Source organism: Panthera tigris, chromosome A2 (assembly GCF_018350195.1).
Source record: "Panthera tigris isolate Pti1 chromosome A2, P.tigris_Pti1_mat1.1, whole genome shotgun sequence".
Lineage (NCBI taxonomy): Eukaryota > Metazoa > Chordata > Mammalia > Carnivora > Felidae > Panthera > Panthera tigris.
The window spans coordinates 154,838,077-154,862,759 of NC_056661.1; the positions used below are offsets into that span (position 1 = coordinate 154,838,077).

Consider the following 24,683-nt stretch of genomic DNA (forward strand, 5'->3'; position numbering starts at 1 on the left):
ATGCAAATTTGCATGCTATTACTTTATCCTGTCACTTTTTTCATAATTCAAAATACTGATCCAAATTATTTACTCTTCTCCAGTGCTCCTGGACTAAAATGGAATGTCCGAGAAAAGCATGTTCTGTACTTCTCAGCACATCACCACATCAGCCTAGGTTGCATGTGTCCTGATCTAAAAATACAGTTCTGTGGGGATGCCAAACAATTCAGAGACTTTGTGGAGATTTCAAGGTGATTATTACGAGTGGTTGTAAAAGCCAGAACCACACGGATAGTAGCAGGGTATGTTTTGACTGGAGTGGGTCGGGATTTTTGGTGCAGATATTTACACGGAACAAAGGGAGAAAGTGAGAGCCTGTCACAGCAGGCTCAACGCAGGCTGTGTGGTTGCCAGGCAAGGAAGCGCCCAGAAACCGTCTGGAAGAAAGGACGACGACGACGGTGGGGGTGGTGGTTGGTAGTAGAGGAGGTGATGGTAGTAAGAGCCGAGCTGACATTTTGGCGAAGAAGCGGGAGTATCAGGTGAGATTCAGTTGTACCTTGGCTTTCACAGAAATGGGAAAAATTGTGGCACCGAGTCTCTGCTGTTCCTTCTTTGGATTTGAGTGGTCTCTTATTTCTGCCACTCTCTCCGTGTTATTCCATCCCCTTCTGGGTAAGCAAGCGTTTTCAGTGAAGCTTTCGTTTCTCTCTTGATAACATGACACGGCCCCACCGACTTAGCGCCCAGTGCAACGTGATTCAGACTCTGTGTCTAAAACCCTAATTTCGGGGAGAGGGATTCCACTGGACCAGGTTGGGTCAGCTGTCCAGTGCTGTGACCGGTGGGTCGGGGTGATGCTGGGCTCCCTTCCCGGTGCGGGCAGGTGTTCTCTGGGTCTGGGGCAGGGGGGCCGTGGTGGAGACCATGGGACTCTCTAGTACAATATTTGGGCTTAAGGAGAAGTGGCCATCTGTAAGGTAAGGATGGTAGAATTTGATAACCGATAGGATCCGAGATGTTCCCCTTTGGGAGATGTGGTCGAGGATGAACTTGGAACTGGTTGAATGAATGAATACACATTTAGTCTGAAAAAGAAATTTCTGTATTTGCTGACGTATTTACCGACTTCAGAGCCTGTGAACGTCAGACTCCTGTATTGTTTATTTATTATTTTATTTATTTTATTTTATATTATTTTTGAGAGAGAAAGAGATAGATGGGGAGGGGCAGAGACAGAGGGAGACACAGAATCCGAAGCAGGCTCCAGGCTGTGAGTGGTCAGCACAGAGCCCGATACGGGGCTCGAACTCACGAACTGTGAGATCATGACCTGAGCCAAAGTCAGACACTTAACCGACTGAGCCCCCCCCCAGGTGCCCCTGGACTCCTGTATTGAAATGAAATTACTGCAGGTTTGACTGTGCCACTCTTTGAGTGACCTTTACCGAGTCATTTTTCTTCGTGTCTGTTTCCTCATTTTTTCCATGGGGATTAAAATCCCTGCCCTATCACATGGGCTTGTTGTGATGAAAGAAATAATGCAGTTTAAAGTGCCCTGAGAACTACTCGGCGTGACGTAAATCGACGCTTTACGACTCACACGTGAATAATAGGTCACGTATTATTTCTAACAACGCCCTCCTTGGACCCACACCTGTGTGCGCACGTGTGTCAAACTGCTGACTAACAGGTATTTCCCAAGGGAAGGAAATGCCGTAATGCTCAGCACTGGTCACTTGTACCGCCCCCACCTTTCCTCTGAACACTTCTGAGCAGAGAAATCACTCCTACTCCAGCCAGGAGTTTTCCCACCCCCCGGGGTAGCCTCTGCTGTGAAGAGCTTATACTTGGAACAAAAGAAGGAAGACCAAGGACAATACAACAAAAGAGGTACAACTTAAAGCTTGTGGGCTGTAGTGACCGTGAGAGACGACTTGTGACAGGAAGGATGTGGATGGCATGTGCTTGTGAGTGTTGAGTGCCCTAGTGTGTGCGTGTGTGTGCACGGGGGGGCGGTGGTCCTGTAGAACAAAGTTCTGGGCTAGGCCTGGCTTTCCTCCACCCTCCTGGGCCCTGGGAATGTGTGGGAGCCAGTGGTCCATGGAGGGAAGAGCCCACCTCTTCCAGACCAACCCTCCCGTGGGGTTCTTCCTGGCGGCGGGTGGACTGGAGGAAGAGGATTTTGTTTCTTGTTTTTTTAAGGGGGGGAGGGGCACAGAGAGAGGGCGGGGAGTGTGTGTGTGTGTGTGTGTGTGAGAGAGAGAGAGAGAGAGAGAGAGAGAGAGAGAGGATCCTAAGCAGGTTCCACGCTCAGCCAGGAGCCCAATGCAGGGGATCCCACGACCCTGGGATCATGACCTGAGCCGAAATCGAGAGTCCAAAGCTCAACTGACAGGCCACCCAGGTCCCCTGAGGAGGAAGAATTCTAAACAGAATTGAAGCTAATGCCACTGCGTGTTGGATTTTCTTTGACTTTATTTTCAGAAAAGATCAGTTAGGGAGAGACTGGAAAACTGACACTGGATGTCAGGTGCTGACTATCTCAGCTTAGGCTCAAAATAATACCATGTCATGCATATTGTCCCCTCTAATTTACAGAGAATTAGGTAACTAGGCTTCAGAGGATTTAAATGAGTATAGCAAGTAAGTAGAGACTCCGATAGTCAAGCCCAGACTAGTTTGATTCCAAACACTATGCTCTTTCCAGGACGCCAGATGGGGGGAATCACTAAACCACCATCTCAAGATTTCACATGGAAACACTCCCCAAGAGATGACTTATCTCTAGTCAAACACTGCATGCAACTGTTTCAGATTAACGAGCTATCAGGGATAGCTCTTACGCACCCAGTTTATTGCTGCAAAATACAAGCGGATGCATATCTTGTTTTCTATAGGATTTTCTTCCAGGAAGGGAGAATCTGATAATGCGTTCAGTGCTAGGAAGTTGGAGACACACACTATGGGTGCTCAGCTGTCTCTTCTTAGGGCTGGCTCTGATGGAGCCTTTGAGGGAACTCAGCCAGTAGGGGCTTGATGAGCGGCTAGCACTCTGCAGAGCTCTTAGGGGTATGCACGTCTATAAAATAGATCCATATACTTTTTTTTTAAAGGAGGCATTTTCTTTAATTTTTTAATGTTTATGTATTTTTGAGAGATTGAGAGAGACAGAGCATGAGCATCAGAGGGGCAGAGAGAGAAGGAGACACAGAATGCGAAGCAGCCTCCAGGCTCTGAGCTGTCAGTACAAAGCCCGATGCGGGGCTCGAACTCACAAACCACGAGATCATGACCTGAGCCGAAGTCGGATGCTTAACCGACTGAGCCACCCAGGCGCCCCCGTGGATCCATATACTCTTGAACGTACTGTTACTTGAGTAGTTCAGAAAAGGGGAAACATACATCAACATGAATTGAGTGTTTAGAGAAATTTCTTGGGAAGTGAGTTTAAACTTGGCTTTGCAATAAGAGCAGAGTTTACAGGAAAGAGCAGGAAAACAGGGGACAAGGATATTTCAGGCGAAGGCTGTACCACATATGCAGAAAGAGCCGTGAGCCAGGCGGATTGGTGAGTGCTGAAAAAAATATCGGAATGGTAGAATCGAGAATGAACAAGTGACCTTAAGGAGAAAGAGGCGTTTGAAATCTATCCTGGGGAACAGACTCTGACTATTTTAGGGTTTAGGAGAGAAGCCAGAAGCAAGTGTTTCGGGAAGGTCAGCACGGGGAGAGACAGGCGTTCTCATCAGTATCGGCCAGGTGGTTGACCGCTCTCCTGATCTTTAGATCTCTGGGCGGTAGAGTTGCCCATTTCTGTGTCACGCCAATGGACAGGCAGCTTGTGCAGCTTCCAGAGTTCACTGCTGACACAAACTTGTCTGTTTGGAGGTGTGGGGGGACTAAATATCCTAACCAAAGATTTAAAGGGACAGATACTTCAGCATTTTGAGGCCTGGGCAGAGAGCTCAGAAATCTATTTCATGCTCTGACCGCTCTGGGCAGTTTCCTATCTGTGATGGTTCCCTGTGGCTCAAGGCTAGAATCTCCACAGTGCGACTCCAATGCGTTTTGCCAGTAGTGTCCCTGACTTTCCCGCAACCGTCTTCGCTGGCCGTATCTTTTTGCTGCGGTTTCTAAAACAAGTCCTGTTCCTCCGAACCTCTGAGCCTTGCGTATGCCGATCCCTCGGCTCAAAATGTCTTTCCTTCTTCCCTGCCCGCTCCCATCTGTCCATGCCTCCGCTTTCTTTCTCGTCTCTCCCAATGGTGTACTTAGTGCTGTCTTGTCTTTTGTACGGTAGCCACTTGACTTCCTACATTCTCCTGGCCATGAGGTTATGGGAACACCGCTCACATTCGCGTGCTAGTGCGGGTTGGAGCAGACCGCCTGGGTTTGCATTGCGGAAGCATGCGTGTTGCTGCTACTCTGATAGTGTCCTGTTTGTAGCACACATGCACCTATCTGTCGAATTGGCCTGTGTTTTGGAAGTGGTCGGCGTTGTGTTTTCAGGGGGTGGAAGCAAGGACAGGAGGTGATGAAAGTCTAAATAAGGGTTCTGTCTAGGGAATGGGGGAAGGGGAGGAGGTCTTGGCATCACGTTATGGTCCCTGTATCTGCACGGCCTCCATGGCTCCTGAATAGACGTGTTTTCCTGACATCCTCAGGCCAGGTAAGGCTGTGTCGCTAGGGCAGCAAATGCCTCTACGCACCATGGTCCTCGTACCTCAGCCTGGCCTGAATCATCTCTTTTGTTTTCATCCAGGGGCTAAACTTTTATTTTTGATTTTTTATAGTTTATTTATTTTGAGGGAGAGAGAGAGTGTGCACACACACATGCACATGAGTGGGGGAGGGACAGAGAGAGGGAGAGAGAGAATCCCAGGGAGGCTCCGCACTGTCAGCGCAGAGCCGGATGTGGGGCTCACGCTCATGGCCCATGAGGTCAAGACCTGAGCTGAAGTCGGACGCTTAACCAGGTGAGCCACACAGGTGCCCCGGGGCTAAACTTTTAAACTGTTGCAGTCAGGCAACGACATAGATGTCAGTATGTAGTACAGGGCCTTGTGCCAAGTAGGTGCTTGATGAGTTTTCTTTTTTAAACATCAATGAGTACCTACGGCATTCAGAAACCTGATTTGGGAGCAAAGGAGGTATTGGCATAGTTGAAGGTTGCCTTGGGTTGGGAGTGCAGGGTCTGGGCTCCAGTCATGGCTGTGAAGATGCAAAATAATCTTAATAAATGTGACTGGCCTAGGGAGTAGCTATTAGGTAACACCGAGTCTTCTACTTGTATTATAGCATTTGTCTCTCTATCTCCTTCTAATGTGACTGAATAGGATCGTTTCCGGCTTCCTGTAGGTTGAGGACATTGAGGCCTGTGCGGCTGTGCGTCCTCAGCCAGTAAGCAGACCTGGGCTTGGAATTCAGGTTTGCCTGATGTTGTATCTGGACCTTCTGTCACTACGCTTATGCAAACCTCACAAAGTTCCTGGGCCCCAGGTTCTTCATCTGTATGATGCGGGGACGGTAGCTGGTGTTCCTTAGACATAATACCACATGCCCCAACCCACCTGGTCCCTAACACTGAGCAGACAAGCATTCGGATGGCACTTCAGGCCCTTGCTGCTGTGGGGCCGTTGTGAATCTCGGCCACATAATGTAGACAGAAGGCCTTGGTGCCCCGCAGGCCTCCTTGCTCCTTAGTTTCCCTTCCCTTCCTCTTTTAGCTCTAAATTCTCTGACTCGGTGATGCCAAAGGAATATGGTAGGTGTGTGTTTCCCAAAATCTGGTCTTCAGGCTTCGTTGGCTCCTGACATTTCTCTGGTGGTCAGTGATGAAAAAAATAAGGACAAGTAAGTAAACTGTTCAAAAAGATAAATTGATTCCATTTTAGTAGTCTATGTCCCCTATAAAATGGCAATGATCATAAATCATGACTTTAGCTTTTCCAGGTGATAGGCACAATTTATGGATTTAGGTCTAATGGCCCAAATTTTTCTGAATTTTCACTGGTCCATGAAAGCAATTAATTGTCTAGGAATCTAGGAATAACAGTTGGGTGGGGTTTTTTACGCTCTCTATGCTGAAGAGAATTTTTTTTTATTTCCACCATGTCACAGACTGAGATTTTTGTAAACTTAAGATACAAATGACTTACAAGAGAAAGGAAATGAAAAACCAGGCATACACAAACACCCACTCCATTTTTTAATTATTAGGGTCAAAGAACATAAAATTATCCTGTCATATTGCAGCAAAGCCTTCTAATTTTAGTACTTATTTCCTTGGGGACTGGCAAAAACAGGCTTATGGGTCACACTTGGAGGGGCACATTTGAGGGGGGATCTGCCAGGAAATTTTAGAGCAGCGCTCTAAAATCCTGGGATTCGTGGATATAATTCAGATATAATTCATGGATGTAATTCAGAAAGCAAGTGAACTTAGAAGGGGCAATATTTATGTATTTTTTTCTTTGCTAAAATCCAGCTAAAATTTGTCTTTTAAGTATAAAGTGAGGTCACAAGCATGAGTAGTGTTAGAGGTATCTAAGAATTTGGTTCCAAGAGAAGCTGTAGTTACTTTTGTATCATATTTTGAAGACAATCTCAAGATACTATTTATACTTATCACTGTTTTGAGATTGTAATAGCGGTAAATCCTCTTACTAGATTTGTTAGCTAATATATCATTAAAGAAACACATGCATTGTTATATTGCAATTAAAAAAAATCCTCGGGGCGTCTGGGTGGCTCAGTCTGTTGAGTGTCTGACTTCGTCTCAGGTCATGATCTCATGGTTTGTGAGTTTGAGCCCCGCATCGGGCTCTGTGCTGACAGCCTGGAGCCTGCTTCAGATTCTGTGTCTCCCTCTCTCTCTCTGCCCTTCCCCTGCTCTCTCTCTCTCTCTCTCTCTCTCTCTCTGTGTCTCTCAAAAATAAGCATTAAAAATTAAAAAAAAAATTTAGTAACTAATTCAATCAAATCTGTTTGTATCCTTATGTATTTTGTCTCATGCTTTTGAAAATATAATTTTAGGGATGCCTGAGTGCCTTAATCGGTTAAGCATCCAACTCTTGATTTCAGCTCAAGTCATGATCCCAGGGTCGTGAGATCGAGCCTCGAGTCAGGCTCTGCACCGACAGCGTGGAGCCTGCTTGGGATCCTCTCTCTCCCTCTGTCTCTTCCCCTCCCCCCTTCAAAATACATAAATAAACATTTTTAAAAAATAAAAAAATAAGAATGTAATTTTAAGAGAGGTTCCCGGAGGCACCAGACTGCCAAAGGATCTCCATAGCATAAAAATGCTTGCGGACAACTCTTCTAGAGACCAGAGAAGACTATTCTAAAAACATTTTCAAAATTATTTCCTTCAAATCACAAATCAGAAGGTTGTGTTAGTAAATGTCAATGGGACACTGAGATGGTTTCTGTTTTGCTTTTTATCATCTACTGGTTGAGTCGGTCTGTGTTCCCTCGCGAGGCGCCTGAATGTGCTCACCTCTGAATGTACATTCGGCACCTGGAGGGGTCAGAGAGAGTCAGGGCGATCACGTCTTCCTCCAGGTTCTTAGGGATGTTCTCGGAGGAAGACCATGATTACTAATTAACTAGCAAATCTGATCTTGAGAATGAAAGCTGGGCAGTCATCTGCATTTGAAACCCCTTGGCATGGACACAGTAACCGCTCAGCGGGACTGTGACTGCACTCTGTGGACTGTGCTCCTTGTTTCTCTTACTAGGCCGTCCTTCGGGAGAGTGGCGACAGTGGTAGGAAGTGATGAGGTATGTTTGTGAACGGTGTGTTTATTTATGGCTCTAGATGTGTGTGTGCAAGTGTGTGTGGACTGGTGCTGATCTCCTTTAGTCAGACCGTCCTTGCCACTGATGAAACACAGAACTACACAGCAAACATAATTACACAAACACACACTGAAAACAAGGTTCAACTCATTTAATTTTTTTTCTTGCTCTGTGTGTGTGTGTGTGTGTGTGTGTGTGTGTGTGTGCTTGCGTGCATGTGTGTGCCTTCTTCTGGACCAAGGCTGGGTCTACAAGCCCTACTGTAGCTAAGCCTTTGTGCATGTGTGTGTTGTGTGTGTGCATTTAGGGGAGGGTGATGAAAGAACAAATACTCAAGGTAGCAATTCTTCCTGATTCAGGAGGTGAGGTGGGGGAAGGGAGGCAGAGGGGTTAGAATAGAGTCCGTCAGGACATTCCTTCTGGAAGGATGCTGAGTTGTGGTTGAGCGGTGGTAATTAGAGAGTCCATTGTGGTCAGGAAATTGAGAAATCCATTGCTACTTCCATGAGTTGGGTGCCTCAGTGATGGAATAAAGAATTATTCTAGGGAAGAGTCCAGGTAGTGTGTGAGTTACAGGGGCGTGGGCAGGCGTTGGTGTGCGGGGGGCTGTGGGGAGTGTGAGAGACTTCCTGTGGAGTCAGAGAGGAGGCACAGAGGGGAAGACACAGGGCCTGCGCTGGCAGCCTTGTGTGAAACAGAACGAAGTGCTGAGGGAAGGGGAAGGCGGCAACTTGTTGCTGATGGTCTCTCTCTGGTAAAGCCTGAAGAAAGCTGGGTCCTCACTGGTGCTAGATCCATGTGGGCATTTCCTCGTTACTGAGGTGGGAAGGAAGAGTTTCTGTTGGGGAAAGAGAAGGAGGCCAAGATCAGTTGCATGGGCTCACTAGAAAAGGCTACCAGTGGTCCCTGATATGGGGTCCGGACAGTGGCCTTCATGTGCCAAAGGGACCTCCCGCTGTCCACACTGGCTATTGCTCTGATGTCATGTTGCAGAACAGTGAGTGCCCGTGTGCTGGGCCGGGTGAGAGTGAAAGGGGAGGGGTCTGTGGTTTGTTGTGCTGGTCAGGGCCAACGTGTATCAGTGACCACTTGATGCGCAAGGACATTCTGTCCTTTACCCCACTTTTAAGACAGCTCATCACTATTCCACTCATGCTTAGACACGCGATGTCAGTGATGTTTTTGTTGTCAACCATTCCCTTGTAAAATGAGCTTTGATGAGCTGATAAAGTTACTTTACAAACTGCTCCATAAGCGTGGAATACCCGTGAGCTGGTGGAATTGGAAGAAGACAGTTTCCATTTAAAGTGGGTTCAGGAGTTAGCTGCAGAAGGTGACGAGGCAGAAAAGCCTTTGCCCACCCTGGTGCTGGGGTCATGGTAGGCCATATCTGTCTTCTAGAGATGATCCCTTTGTGGTTCAGATGGGGAAACTGAGGCCCGGAGGGGTTAGACAGTAGCTGGGAGACAATGAACCAACCCAGTAAGTTTTGCCCAGAAATTTTGAGGAATAGCCATGCCTGGCTGGGCTCCTCTTTGAAAATTCTCAGTCTCTATAAAACTAACCCTCTCTTTTCCACTCGACCTCTTGCCTTGTGTTATCAAAGGATTTTTAAAAGAAAGGCTTAGATCATCATATGCAAATTCAGACACTGTATTTGGAAAATATGACAATAGATTATCCAGTTTTCTGGAATTACTTTTGATAGCTATTTCAATAGTTCAGGCCCCTACCTGGTTTAATCTACCTGCTTTGCCTAAATAGTTATAACAGTACCGGGAAAATGACCTTTGGCAATTATTCATATAACCAGTTTATTTTATTTTATTTTTGAAATGTTTATTTATTTTTGAGAAAGAGAGAGAGAGAGCAGAGGAGGGACAGAGAGAGAGAGAGAGAGAGAGAGAGACAGTGGATCTGAAACAGGCACTTCGCTAAGAGCAGAGAGCCAGGTGCGGGGCTCAAACTCATGAGCCATAATATCATGACCTGAGCCAAAGTCAGATGCTTACCTGACTAAGCCACCCAGGCACCTAATATAACCATTTTAATTCAAGAGGAAAAAATGACTGTTGGAGTCTGCACAGTTTACGTACAGTAATCATTTGGTCTTTGCAAGTGAGCTCCTCCATGAGCAGCCTAATTGAAACTGCAACCCTCACCCCCACCTTCCTTATCTTCCCCCTTCTCCATTGCACTTACCACAGCCTGACCTAGATGACAGGTGCACTTGTTTATTGCATCTTTTTCTAACCACAAGAGCATAAGTCCCATGAGGACAAGAAGCTTTATCTGTTGTGTTTGTTGTAGAACCAGCTCCTGGAAGAATGCTTGGCACATTGTGGGAGCTTAATAAATAATTGAGTGAATAAATACACTGCAATCAGATCTAGCCTCCCCCCAAAGACATAGCATTGATAACTCGATGATGAATAATTATGGAAAGTGTGCATCAGCTGCTCGTTCTTGGTCTCATGGAGAACTCGACAGAGTGCTGTGGGCCACACCCTTAAAGTGAATTGACTTCTATGGATGCTTACAAAAGCACTTTTGAATCCCCCAGGTGCTGTGGGGACTGAAATGTTGCAGAATTTTTGTTTCCTTTTCTCTCCATAAAGGTTCCAACCCCATGATTACCTCGGGAAGGACACAGCTATCTCTCATGTACCTCCTCTTAATTTAGCAGCTTTAATTATTCAGAAATACAGAAGTTTCCTGCATTGCTTGACATTTGGAATCAGACTCCCTGGTTTGAAGCTGAGCTCTGAGCACTGGACCTTGGGCACCGTAACTTCTATCAAGCTCAGTTAACTATTGGTAACCTGGAGATAATTACAGTCCCTCCTCGTAAAGTGGTTGTGAGGACTGATGGAAATAATGCATGGAAGTATTTAGCCTTGTACCGTGCACATTCTGAGTACTTAGTTAATGACCCAGATACTGTCTGATAAAACTGCAATCTCACAAAAAGCCTGAGCTGGTGTACAACATGGGGCGTTATAACTTAGACTACAGAGTAATGGTTGAAAATCTGGCCGTGGAGTCCAAAGGCCAGTGTTGAAATTGTGGCTTTGCTTGTTATCCGCTGTGTGACATCAGGCAAGTTATTCGACCTTGCTGAAATTTTAATTTCCTCATCTGAAAGTGGGGCTGTCACAATAATTAACTTGGAGTTGTCGTGAGGATTTCATGCAAAAAATTATGTAACCTTTTAGCAGATTCACTCAATCATCATTAGTTATTTTTATCATTATTATCAAATTGCACAATTTTTGTTATGTGGAATAAAATATTTAAAGATTGATGACAGACTGCCAAATAACAGGTTTTTTAAACATTTTTCTTTTTAAAGCAATTAAAAGCAATTTAAATTCCTCTCTTACTGTATTTGCCTTTTGCCATTTGTCTCGATTTTGTTTTCCTAAGTTGCATTCCTAAATTAGATTATAGATTTCACCATCAAGATCCCTGTGATTCAGAAAGTAATGTCAGCTAGAAGATGCTGAAGGTTTTTTTTTTTTTTTCAATAAGGTTTAAGGAAATGTTTCTCTTCTATAGGGAGAAAATAATTATTGTTGTTCCAGGGGTGCCTGGGTGGCTCAGTTGCTTAAGTATCCGACTGTTGATTTCACCTAAGTTCGTGATATCATGACTCATGGAATGGAGCCCTGCTTCAGGCTTTACACTGAACAGAGTGGAGCCTGCTTGGGATTCTCTCTCTCTCTCTCTCTCTTTCTCTCTCTCTCTCTCTCTCTCTATGTACCTCCCCTCCTCTCTCTCTCTCTCAAAATAAACAAATACTAAAAAAATTATTATCATTGTTCCATAGAACAGGTAACCATACTTAAATATATGACACAAAAAGACTTTTGATAAGAGGCAGAAAGATTTTTTTATTTTTTTTATTTTTTTTATTTTTATTTTTTTTTTCAATATATGAAATTTATTGTCAAATTTGTTTCCATACAACACCCAGTGCTCATCCCAAAAGGTGCCCTCCTCAATACCCATCACCCACCCTCCCCTCCCTCCCACCCCCCATCAACCCTCAGTTTGTTCTCAGTTTTTAAGAGTCTCTTATGCTTTGGCTCTCTCCCACTCTAACCTCTTTTTTTTTTTTTCCTTCCCCTCCCCCATGGTCTTCTGTTAAGTTTCTCAGGATCCACATAAGAGTGAAAACATATGGTATCTGTCTTTCTCTGTATGGCTTATTTCACTTAGCATCACACTCTCCAGTTCCATCCACGTTGCTACAAAGGGCCATATTTCGTTCTTTCTCATTGCCATGTAGTACTCCATTGTGTATATAAACCACAATTTCTTTATCCATTCATCAGTTGATGGACATTGAGGCTCTTTCCATAATTTGGCTATTGTTGAGAGTGCTGCTCTAAACATTGGGGTACAAGTGCCCCTATGCATCAGTACTCCTGTATCTCCTGGGTAAGTTTCTAGCAGTGCTATTGCTGGGTCATAGGGTAGGTCTATTTTTAATTTTCTGAGGAACCTCCACACTGTTTTCCAGAGTGGCTGCACCAATTTGCATTCCCACCAACAGTGCAAGAGGGTTCCCATTTCTCCACATCCTCTCCAGCATCTATAGTCTCCTGATTTGTTCATTTTGGCCACTCTGACTGGCGTGAGGTGATACCTGAGTGTGGTTTTGATTTGTATTTCCTTGATGAGGAGCGATGTTGAGCATCTTTTCATGTGCCTGTTGGCCATCCGGATGTCTTTAGAGAAGTGTCTATTCATGTTTTCTGCCCATTTCTTCACTGGGTTATTTGTTTTTCAGGTGTGGAGTTTGGTGAGCTCTTTATAGATTTGGATACTAGCCCTTTGTCCGATATGTCATTTGCAAATATCTTTTCCCATTCTGTTGGTTGCCTTTTAGTTTGGTTGGTTGTTTCCTTTGCTGTGCAGAAGCTTTTTATCTTCATAAGATCTCAGTAATTTATTTTTGCTTTTAATTCCCTTGCCTCAGAAAGATTTTTTTAAATGCAAATGATACATTATTCAAGAAGTCTTATTATCCATGCCTATTAATTATCTATTGCTGCATAGTAAATTACTCCCAAATTTCACAGCTCAAAACAAGAAATATTTTTTATTTCACAGTTTCTATGGGTTAGAAATGCAGGAGCAGCTTAGCTAGGTGGTTCTGGGTCAAGATGTCTCATGAAATTGTGGCCAAGATGTTGCCAGGGGCTGTAGTCATCTGAAGGCTTGACTTGGCCTGGAGAACCCACTTCTGAGATGATGCCCTCCCTTGGCTATTGGCTAATGGCTTCAGTTTCTCGCTGGTTGTTGGACCTTCTCATAGGCCTCCTTGAGTGTCACTATGACGTGGAAGCTGGCTTCTCCAAGAAACGAACCAAGAAAAAGAGCAAGGAAGTGATCCAAGAGAAATAGAAAGGAAGAAGCTGTAGTGCCTTTTATAACCTAGCCTTGGGAGTCATATGCCATTCCTTCCACCACATTCTGTTTGTTAGAAGTGAGTCACTGAGTCCAGCCTACTCTCAAAGAGTGAGGGACAGGGGATTTGACTCCCTCTCTGAAGGGAGGAATATCAAAGAATATGTGGACTTTTTTAAAAAAACACCATATCAAGGGCACCTGGGTGGCTCACTCAGTTAAGCACCTGACTGGCTCAGGTCATGATCTCACGGTTCATGAGTTCAAGCTCCCCCATGATCTCGCAGTTCATGAGTTCAAGCTCCCCCTTGGGCTCTGTGCTGACAGCTCAGCCTGCTTCAGATTCTATGTCTCCCCCTCTGCCCTCCCCCATTCACTCTCTGTCTCTCTCTCAGAAATAAACATTAAAAAAAAATTTAAAAACCTACCATATCATAATTTTGAAAAATGATGAATTTTATTTTATTGCAGCACTTTACTCACTCCTGTCTATGGATATTTACACTATTCTCAGTCTTTTGCTGTTATATATGTTTCGTATCAGCCGCAGTGAAAAACCTTGATCTTACCTCGATGTGCAAGTGTATGTGTGGGCTAAATGTGTACAAAGGAAATTCCAGATTGAGTGTACGTAGTTTTAATAGTTTTTGTCAAATCTTAATTAAGTATATGGTGTTTACGGTTTGACTGTGGGTACAATGTGTGGGTACCTTTTACTTCATAGTGTCTCACATAGTGCGTTTATAAACATTGGAGAAACTTAACATAAGCAATCTCCTATCTCACAGCTACTAGCAACCACCAAAGGGAAGAAGACACAACCACTCAGATAGGCGTTCTGATAACTCCTGTCCTTGCCAGTGGACATGAGATCACTCTTTACCTCACTAGCCAACTTCATTATATCAGGCATGGAAGGTTATTAATTTTTATGGGATTTTATATGCAAAATTAATATTACAGGATACCTTATAAGGCCTTTGGGAGTGTGAGGTATTGGGGACAGAACAGGTAAGAAAGATTGGAGTTGGGTAATTTAGTTTAGAAGAACCAAAGTCATCCTCATAGGGAAAGGTACAGCCGCTACATTTCCTTTCACAAAGTAAGAGGGCATTATATTGACAAAGAGCAATTTCTTTTTATTTTTTTTAATGTTTATTTTTGTTTTGAGAGAGAGAGAGAGAGAGAGATAGAGAGACAGACATTGAGTGAGGGAGGGGTAGAGAGAGAGGGAAACACAGAATCCAAAGTAGGCTCCAGGCTCCGTGCTGTCAGTACAGAGCCTGACTCGGGACCCAAACTTGCAAACCATGAAATCATGACCTGAGCTGAAGTCGGACGCTTAACCGACCAAGCCACCCAGTCGCCCCAATAAAGAGCAATTTCTCATCAGTGTATAGGAAGCGAATCCTCTTGTCATTTAACCCTTGGGTGAAGGACCGTGGAGAATGTGGAGCTTGCATGGGGACACACTGATTGGGTAGAGAACGAGGCTACAAGGCAGAATGAAACAGTAAGTTTCAGATTCCCGAGCTGGGAGAGTTAGATTGAGGCCTGAGGGAAGAAGAACTGGGCTGTGCTTTTTGAGTGAAGCTAGCATGATTTACAAGACAGCATGGGAGAGGAGCTGTGGATGTGGGTACAGAAAGTGGGTCTTGAACGGACAAGCCTGACACTTTGCCTCCCATTGTTTCCTCCTGACTTCGTGCACCTGTGTCTCAGGTAGTGCATGACTCACCCAACACGTGAGGCTCTAAAGCGCTTAGCAGCTAGGAGGGTAGATCAGAAAGGGTTCATAAAGACAGGAGCCAGGAACACACATCTGCCATTTCGTGAAACACCGAGTGAGATGCGCTGCCACACTGAAAATGGGGTGAACGTATGTCTTAGGAACATCCTGCTTCTTACCCAGCACCCACTATCTTCTCTAAGGCAAATAATCACATAATGACATGTAATGTTTTTAAATGTGAAGTGTTTATTTGATTTTCACAATAAGAAAATGATGATAGGTAATAATTACAATAGGTATTGTTAGTTTCACTTTTTACAGATAAGAAAACCAAGACTCAAGGGGCACCTGGGTGGCTCGGTCACTTAAGCGTCCGACTTCAGCTCAGGTCATGATCTCACGGTTTGTGGGTTTGAGCCCCACATTGGATTCTGTGCTGACAGCTCAGAGCCTGGAGCCAGCTTCGGATTCCCTCCCCTACTCGCACTCTGTCTCTCTCTCCTTCGAAAATAAATTAGCATCAAAAAAATTTTCAAAGAAAACCAAGACTCAGGACTATTAGGGAAATTCTTTTGACTATGACAGCAAGAAATGGTAGGGCAGGAAGTCAAGCTCCAGTATTCTCATGCCCTATTTTGCATGTTCTTTGTTCTGAGAAGGAGAACTTGGGGATAAGATGAAGGAAAATACTAATGAAATATTTAGCAGAGTAATCAACCAGAGAGTAAAATATTGTTGATCAATAAGTATTGATTATGCAGATTCTACCAGTAGATACTTAAGGAAATAAAGAGGAAGAAGCAGGCATAATTTTTATGCCCTGGGAGCTCACACTTTGAGGAAGAAAAGGAGAAGAAAAGGGTGTGTCTAAGGAAGTAGACACACCTTTGGGAAGAACACCTTCAGAAAACTTACGTGCTTGACCACAAATGAGCTGGGGGTAGAGAGGGTACATTGACATACTCGGGGTGTTTTGATGGGGTTGATAATTTCACAAGGGACCATCCATCCCCTAAGACTCCCTCCAAATGTGTTATTTGGTTTTTTGTTTTTACAGTCTCCAACTTAATATTTGTCCCATTTTTCACCGTCCTCAATTTATACCTGCCATTCCTCCTCCCACCCTATAAGATAGTGTCATATGATATTATTAAATACACTGATCAACTCAAAATTCCCAACGTGATTTTAAAACAGTAGTGGAGGGAACTGAATATCAAACTCATTTGGGGAACTTTTAAAACCTACCCAGAAAGGTTTAAGATGGTAGACGGATCATATGACTTTACCTGTTTTCCTTTCCAAACTTCCACTGATATTCTTATAAAGATGTACCAAATGAAATGAGTCTGTAACAAAATGGAAAAAGAAAAGCAGACATGACCGTTGTGCTGGGTATAGCAGAGCAGAGACTATCTCAGCTCATAATCAGCCTGAGGAAAGGGGTCTGTAGAGTTGGAGGCAGTTCTGCACAGAGAGATAACTGGGCCCTGAGCTAAGAGTAGGGAGGATAGAGCAGCAGAGGGGTATAACCAGTGTTCAGCTATGGTTGGACTTAATAAACGGGCTGTGAAGAGCATTATCTTCCAGAAAGTGGATTTACTAATGTATGTTTTCCTTATAAAGAGACGGTTTCCAGCTATTTCTTTTTTATGTTTACAACTCATATGAAGGCTGTTATTCATATGAAAAATAGTTACAAAGTTCATATGGAGAGGGAATGGCTGTATATTCTGAAAAAAACCTCCCTAGAGATATTGATTACCTCTCTTTAATACTTCAAAAATGGTTGATTAAAAGAAACCTTGACTTGGATCCTTTTGTAAAATAAATAACTGCATTCCAATTTATATTATTTTTTATATCCATTTCTTTCTTTTTCTTTTTTTCATTTGGATTCCTGCGGTTACTGGCAAGATTCCTGGGATGAAGGCGCATGGTTTCTCATTTTGTCCCTCCCTTATCCCTCAGGAAAGAGGAATGAGGTCCCTGAAGTGCACCTGTGATATAGAGCATCTTATAGTGTTGTTTGCACTCAGTCTTGCTCCTGAATCAGCAAATACTCATTTAGAGCACCTGCCAGGGGCATCCCATGAGGCACTGTGGAATTCTTCCCAACATTTTCCCCATCATAGAGCACAGAGAAAATGATGGTGGCATCATTAGGTAACTGAAAGGGCTCTGGATTCCCAAAAGAGGCAACTCTCAACAGGAGAATGGCCCAGTCCTGGACTCTCTACCAGTGCCCCTTCCCCCCAACCTGTCAACAGAACCAGGGAGTCAGTATCTCTGACTGTCAGGCTGAGACGGATAACTCAGGGAGGGGTGAGATATTCTCACTCACTGGCCTCTAGCAGCTTAAAACTTAGGAGAGGAAGACAGATTGTCCTCAGAGTTATGAGTATAGATACAGATAGATTGCTTGGGAGCAAGAGAGGGAGGGAGGGTTAATTTTAAGTCCCAGAGGAGATGTTGTTTGAACTGAAGAAACACGATTCTTGTAAGTGTAGAAGATAGGGTTGGGGGAGGGTGTGGGTTTTGCTGTAGTCATGAAGAGAAGCATGCCTTTGGAGTATAGACTTAGAGTGAATTTCAGCTCTACTGTTTATCACTGCTGATAAGTTTTATACCTTTCTGACCTCTGTTTCATTGCTCATAAAATAGAGATGAATAATACCTGTATATCAGGATTACAAAGATGACTAGTAATGTTTGGAAAATACCTGGAATACAGAAGCCCCAAAACCTTAGCTAGAGTGATTATTAAGAGTTAGACTATAGGGGCGCCTGGGGGGCTCAGTCAGTTAAGCATCCGACTTTGGTTCAGGTCAGGATCTCATGATTTTGGGGTTCAGGCACTGTCAGTGCTTGGGATGCTCTCTCTTTCCCTCCCTCTCTGCCCCTCTCCTACTTACTCTCTCTCTCTCTCTCTCAAAATAAATACATAAACCTAAAAAAAAGATTTAGACTACAGATGATACCATTTCATCTTGTAGGTAACGGCAGCCATTACAAACTCATGAAGCCTCAAAACCGCTGGCCTTGCACGTGGAGCAATTCATTCCTATAACTTAAGGGGATACAAGAAACTAGTTAGATCAATGAAACTCATTTTAGAAATTATTCCATCATACCATCCAATGTGACAATGGATTCGTTCCCTGCTTCTATGTGGGACCTTACAGGGAAATTTCTTTTTCCATTCTGCGTGATGTATTGATTGTAACTCATCAGCTGCACTGTCTGTTGAGTGACACATTTCTGCATTATAGTATGGCTCTACAGAGTTTCTCATGCTTTTGAAGCAGTGCTGTATCTGTGTCTATAGATGTACATTCTCACCCAAAATGTGAAAGACAGAGTGTGCCCTTTACCTGAGAGGCAGTGAGGTCATAAAGACAATCCTTAAGGTGGAAGTCAGGATCCCTAATTGTGCCGTGGACTTGTCCTGAGCCTTGGGAGGGTGTCATATAAACACATAGACCCCCAGTCCTTCTTTCACTGGTAAAATAGAAAATTAGCCTGGTCATTCTCATGTGTCAGTATTGTTGCAAATATAGAATGCAACATCCTGAGTAGGATGTTGCTGTCTTAGGTCAACAGATAGGATATTGCTGTGGTTCTCAAAACTTAGCTCAGCTAATGGCATGAAATGTCAAGCTTTCCCTTTCAAAGACAGCAAACATTATCTAATAAAATGCCATTGGAATTTTACACAAGTGGCCAAAAGATACGACTTAGTTAGTGTTCAAGAGAGAATAACAAGAGAATAGTAGTAGCGGGTCAGAAGAAGGAGGTGGTAAATGCAGTGGCATCTGGGGTAACCCTGGGAAGAACGTGGAGTGGGTGACCGGGGAGTTATGTTCCTTGCTACTGATGCCACAGCTCAAGCCAGAATGAAAATTGTCCTTCACAAGGGACAAAGTCCCACAATGGAGGCACCGAGGGAAATTTCTAGGAAGGACTGCCTGCAAGGCATAATCCTCATCTGAACATGCACATGGTGTTTAGCTCCATGTCAGGAAAAAACCTTAAACGTGGTCTGTGCGTTTCTGGTCTAAGGGAACCTGCTCAGAGACCCAGTGACAGTGCCAGTCATGGTGGTTCCTGCTTTAACAACTGCAAGTTCTTCCTTCCTTTAGTTCCTGTTTCTTTGTCAACATACTCTTAAGAATGTGGTATTTTATTTTTTATTTATTTTTATTATTATTTTTTAAATATATGAAATTTATTGTCAAATTGGTTTCCATACAACACCCAGTGCTCATCCCAAAAGATGCCCTCTTCAATACCCATCACCCAGCCTCCCCTCCCTCCCACCCCCCATCAACCCTCAGTTTTTTCTCATTTTTTAAGAGTCTCTTATGCTTTGGCTCTCTCCCAGTCTAACCTCTCTCTTTTTTTTTTTCCTTCCCCTCCCCCATGGGTTCCTGTTAAGTTTCTCAGGATCCACATAAGAGTGAACACATATGGTATCTGTCTTTCTCTGTATGGCTTATTTCACTTAGCATCACACTCTCCAGTTCCATCCACGTTGCTACAAAGGGCCATATTTCGTTCTTTCCCATTGCCACATAGTACTCCATTGTGTATATAAACCACAATTTCTTTATCCATTCATCAGTTGATGGACATTTAGGCTCTTTCCATAATTTGGCTATTGTTGAGAGTGCTGCTCTAAACATTGGGGTACAAGTGCCCCTATGCATCAGTACTCCTGTATCCCTTGGGTAAATTCTTAGCAGTGCTACTGCTGGGTCATAGGGTAGGTGGTATTTTATTTTTTATTAGGACATTTGCCATGTTGCTGGGCTCCATATCTGGACCGATGGCGTCAGTATCCATCCCGAGAGCAGTTCAGCTGCTCTCAGGGCACAGGTCTCCCTTCATCTTCCCCTGGTATGACAAGGTTGAATGAGTGAGGATGACTTTGCCTAGTCCTCCCTTATTAGTGAGAGGATATTTCAAAGCCTACTTTATGCTCGACCTCTGAAGATGAAGGATTTAGAGTTTGAATTCTATGAATCTTTAAGACACAAATTCTGACTTAACATACTGTCCATAATTAGTGCCCCAACAAGACCAGCTTCATGGTTGTCTCCAGCATGTAGTTTGTAGGTAGGTCACAAGCTGCTGCCTCAGACTCCACAGAGGGAGGGTACCATCTGGGCGGGAAGTTCTCTGGTAGGAAGTTCTGGAAGTTAGATGTATTGAGGAGAAGGACACTCAGTTCCAAGACAGCTTACAGTGGCCATCAGTTGATAGGTATCAAGTCCTTTACGGTCTGGAAGGCAGTACCTTGAGTCGAATCTGATGGAGATCAAGAGTGGATTGGAAGAAGGGGACAGGAACAGGTTGAAGTGAGTTTTGAAGATCGAGGTTGTGGTAAGCTCAAGAATATTCTATTCATGAGGGACCCACCAAGAGCTGCCAGGATAGGTACAGTAGCCACAGAGAACTACATTCAGCTGTTTGGAAAATTTGGTTGTAGTCCTTGACCATGTGACTCTGAACAAGGCGCTTTGCTTACTGTGCCTTAGTTTATTTATGCATAAAACGAAGGGGCTTGAGTAGCTATTGGCTCCACTTCTAGTTTTTAACTTCATGGACACCATTTCTTAATAGAGTTTGCCTAATAAAATGTGTTTATTACAGTTTATGAGCCTATAATAAGGTCACTGTTTCTGAAACATACTTGCATATCAGAATTATCTGTGGAGTTGTTTTTTTGTTTTTTTTTTTTTAAATGAGGTATCTAGGCCTTAACCCCAGAGATTCCAAATGCTGAACATCTGCTTTAAACTGCTGGGCAAAATATTTTAATCCCTAGTGAGGATTTATAACAACTTTAGGCATAGGTAAATGTGTTCTTTCTGTATTTGTTTGAAATTGACCATTCTCCCTGGGAATTCAGAGATAGCCACCTGGTCAGGATGACCCATCAGTTATATTCAGTTGTAGAATTCAACAGCTCTCATCCAAACTGTGGTTTCTAAATATTGTTCCCACTGAAAAGAACAAAGCCTCTTCAGAGACATTTGATTTGAGATTGGGGGCAGGAAATGTGCAAAATGAGCCTAGGTCATCAGTCATAACAGAGACAAGGAAACTATTAAAGACTACCAGCAACCAACTTGAAGAGACTCCCACTGGGTAAAGATGAGGCAAAATGAGCATTAATGATAATAATATCAATGTGTTAGTATAGATGTGTTTCAAACCATGAGTTCATAAAAATATTGGACAAATATTCTCACTGGTCCTCTTTGGAGGTTGCTAGGGCAACAACTCCTTCTGAAAGCCAGGAAATAGAGTCAAATGTTGATACTACCTCTCCTATATGCACTGAACCTTTATGATCCAAGTAATAGATGAGGGGAAATTTCTCTCTACAGTAATATTTTATCCAGTACATAAAGAATGGTAGAATTATAGTATCGCTGTCACAACTAATCGAATAATGGATCTAAGAAATGCTCGCCAATGGCTATTAATATGACAAAAGGAGAATCTGCTAGATTTTATGTGTCTCCTGCTGTGAGCCATTCTTGCCAGAAAATCAAACCTGTATCTGGTCAAAACTCTAAATCTGATCATTAATTTACAGGAAATATAAGAGTAGAGAAACTGTTAGTTTATGGATGCAATCTATAAAATCCAGATTGTGGGGAAATCAACAGAACAAACCTGTTGATTAAAAAACGTTTAACAGACACAAACCAATTACAATATATAAATCTTGCTTGCATCCTGATGAAAGTAGAACAAATTATAAAATATCACACAAGGAAGGAAATTTCAACATTGACTAGATATTTGCTGATTAAGGAATTATTTTTAAAATATTTTTGGTATAACAACAGTAAGTTATTTGGCTTTCATGAAATTTATTTGTAATGCTTAAATATTAAAGAAAAAAATTTTAAGTAATCTCTACACCCATCATGGGGCTCAAACTCACAACTCCGAGATCAAGAGTCTCACGTGCCACCAACTGAGCCAGCCAGGTGCCCCAATACTTAGATATTTTCAGATTAAAAGCCATCTAAGATTTGCTTCAAAATAATCCTAAGTTAGGGAGAGAAGTAACTGGAAATAAAAGACAAAATGAGATTGGCCATGATTTGATCATTTTTTTTAACATTTATTTATTTTTGAGACAGAGAGAGACAGAGCATGAGTGGGGGAGGGGCAGAGAGAGAGAGGGAGACACAGAATCCGAAGCAGGTTCCAGGCTCAGAGCTGTCAGCACAGAGCCTGATGCGGGGCTTAAACTCCATGAACTGGGAGATCATGACCTGAGCCGAAGTCAGACACTTAACCAACTGAGCCACCCAGGAGCCCCTGAATTGGTCATTTTTAATCCAGGTGATGGGTACATCCATAAGGGTTTGTGAGTTACTCATATTATTTATGTTAGATTTAGATTTGAGCTTTGCCATTAAAAAATTACCAGGTGTAAATTAAATAAAACTCAAATCTTAAATTCCCCCCTCTCCTTATTTTTGTAGATGGCAAGAAAGAAGTTGAAATATTTCACGAGTTTGGAGCTTATGCTCAGTGTTCTTCTGCTTGTGGTGTTTATCATCACTATTCCTCTGTTTGTGCTTTCAGCCATGGATTCTTCAGAATCTAAAGGTAACAAGGAACTCTGGTGTTCTCCCTCCGTGCATTCGTTGCCGTTGTCAGAGCAGTAACCTCATAAATGGCAGGGAAGTGATGCTCTCCTATACACTGGTGTGAGTATGTGTGAGTGTGTGAGTTTGTGTGTGTGTAGGGGTAGGGGGATGTGATATGTGCCTCAGTGAGTCCCTGACTGAAACTGTGGCAGCCACTTAGGTATTCTCTGTAGGCCTAAGGTGATACTTTTATTTCCCAGTTAACGCAGTGCAGGATTCCACAGCTGACTCTTGAAATAAATTTACTGAATTGCATTGAATAATTCTAACTTTGTTAACAATATTAATTAACCCTTATTAACTAATTACCCCTTATGTGCAAGGCAATCGGGTAAGTATATAATCAATTAAAATATTTTAGGCCAAAGTTCTGTTCTTTAAAAAATAACAACTACCAGAGTTATTTAATTAAAAGTTTATTGAGCTGTCTTACTCTGAAAGAGGGGCTGGAGTGTGCTGAGTGGTTCATCTAGGAACAGCTTCTATGAACCAAGTGATGAAAGGTTAGTCTGTGGCTAGAAGACTTCTCTGCCCCTCCTACCTCCATCCCAGCCCTGACAATTTCTACTTTTGTGGGGAGTTAGAGCAAATGATCTCAAAGGTTGCTCAACTCTTAAGATCCTATGATCTCGAAGATGGAACCAAAATCCTTATGCAGAAACTGGCACAAATATGGAGTTCTCTTAATCCACCACTTTTGAATTGGAAAAGAAATGAAAGCTAATGGAAAGCCTCACTGTTTTGTCTTAATGTCCTTATTAACATTGTAGTGACCTACATAAATCTGACTTCCTTATTTTAGAATGCAATAAATGTGTCTTTTTTTATTTGACTGAGTTTTAAATCTGAATCAAGGCACTTGGGCAGATCCTAACTGCCAGTTTTTAGACTGGTGGCCTCCCTTTACATTTTTTGTCATAGGAGGCTTTTATATTTACATAAGTATGTCACCACTCAGAAGTATTCTATGTTGAGGGAATGAACGTCCATTGACTGAACCACCAGAATTGAGGTTATGATGATTAGGGCAGTGACATTCAAGACAACCACATACACTGGACATGTCCTGTGTGCAAACCTATTGTGAACCAGCCGCTGGGGGTGAAAATAAAGGACCAGAGCAGTCTGCAGATGTTTCTGTTCAGGGGCAGATACTTAATACTTTAGATTTTTCAGGCCATACGGTCTCTGCCAAAACTACTTAATTTTGCCATGGTAGCACAAAAGCAGATAGAGATGATACATTAAAAAAATGGGTGTGGCTGTGTTCCAGCAATACTTTATTTAAAAATCAGGCTGTGACCTGATTTGGCCCACAAGCTATAGTCTCCTGACCCCCAGACTGCAGAAGGTGGATTTGGTTCTTAGTAAATACAGTCGGCTAGAACAAAATGAAGCTTTCTAAAGTGAAAGTGTACATTTCAAGGACATCAGCGTGAAGCCCAATCAGCGGAGTTCATACCATTGGAGGCGTTGAGAACTGTGACGATACCGAATGCCTGTGATATTAGTTCTGTCTGATGGGCATTTTATATTTGTTTGTGGGATATCCCAGATCCTGAGACAACGAGTACCACCCCGGGTTCTGCTGAGTGCCCAGTGGTCAATGAAGTGGAACGGATAAACTGCATCCCTGACCAGCCACCAACAAAGGTTTGAATTATAGATCTTGTTTGCACTTAAGAGTTTATGCCAGTGGGTAGTTTCTGCTGTTGTTTATTTTTGTTGTTTTGTTTGTTCGTTATCTGTGTGTCGCTCCCAGAGAATTGCTTACATTGTAGCTACTGGTGCCTCAGGCAAACGAATCCTGTATCCATGCTTGTATGGCCGTACAGCTTTGGGAGAAGAAGAGCTAGAAGATTCCTTTGTGTTGACAGATTAAGTTAAATATGAATTTCAGATAAACCATGAATGCATTTTTAGTATAAGGATGTCCCATGCAACATTTGGGACTTATTTATACTAAAAATCGATTTGTCTTTTTTCTGGGCAGCACTGCTTGGTCACTGGTTCTCTCTCTCTCTCTTACTGCCTCTGTTTCTCGCCTTTCCTCTGTCTCTCTTTCTCCTGTC

At 43.1% G+C, this 24,683-nt stretch overlaps 1 protein-coding gene across 3 annotated transcripts in view; it reads left to right on the forward strand.

Annotated features, from left to right (window-relative positions):
* The first annotated feature begins 1,779 nt into the window (after window positions 1-1,779).
* MGAM (maltase-glucoamylase) overlaps window positions 1,780-24,683 on the forward strand; it is a 96,535-nt gene continuing 73,631 nt past the window's right edge. For 2 of the 3 annotated variants that reach the window (XM_042973967.1, XM_042973970.1), the window contains exons 1-3: window positions 1,780-1,875; window positions 22,444-22,570; window positions 24,167-24,264. In XM_042973967.1, the coding sequence (XP_042829901.1) occupies window positions 22,444-22,570; window positions 24,167-24,264 (225 nt within the window). In that variant the 5' untranslated portion in view covers window positions 1,780-1,875. Of the gene's footprint in view, window positions 1,876-20,065; window positions 20,318-22,443; window positions 22,571-24,166; window positions 24,265-24,683 lie in introns of those variants that run through there. The other variant, XM_042973969.1, reaches the window with a different exon arrangement.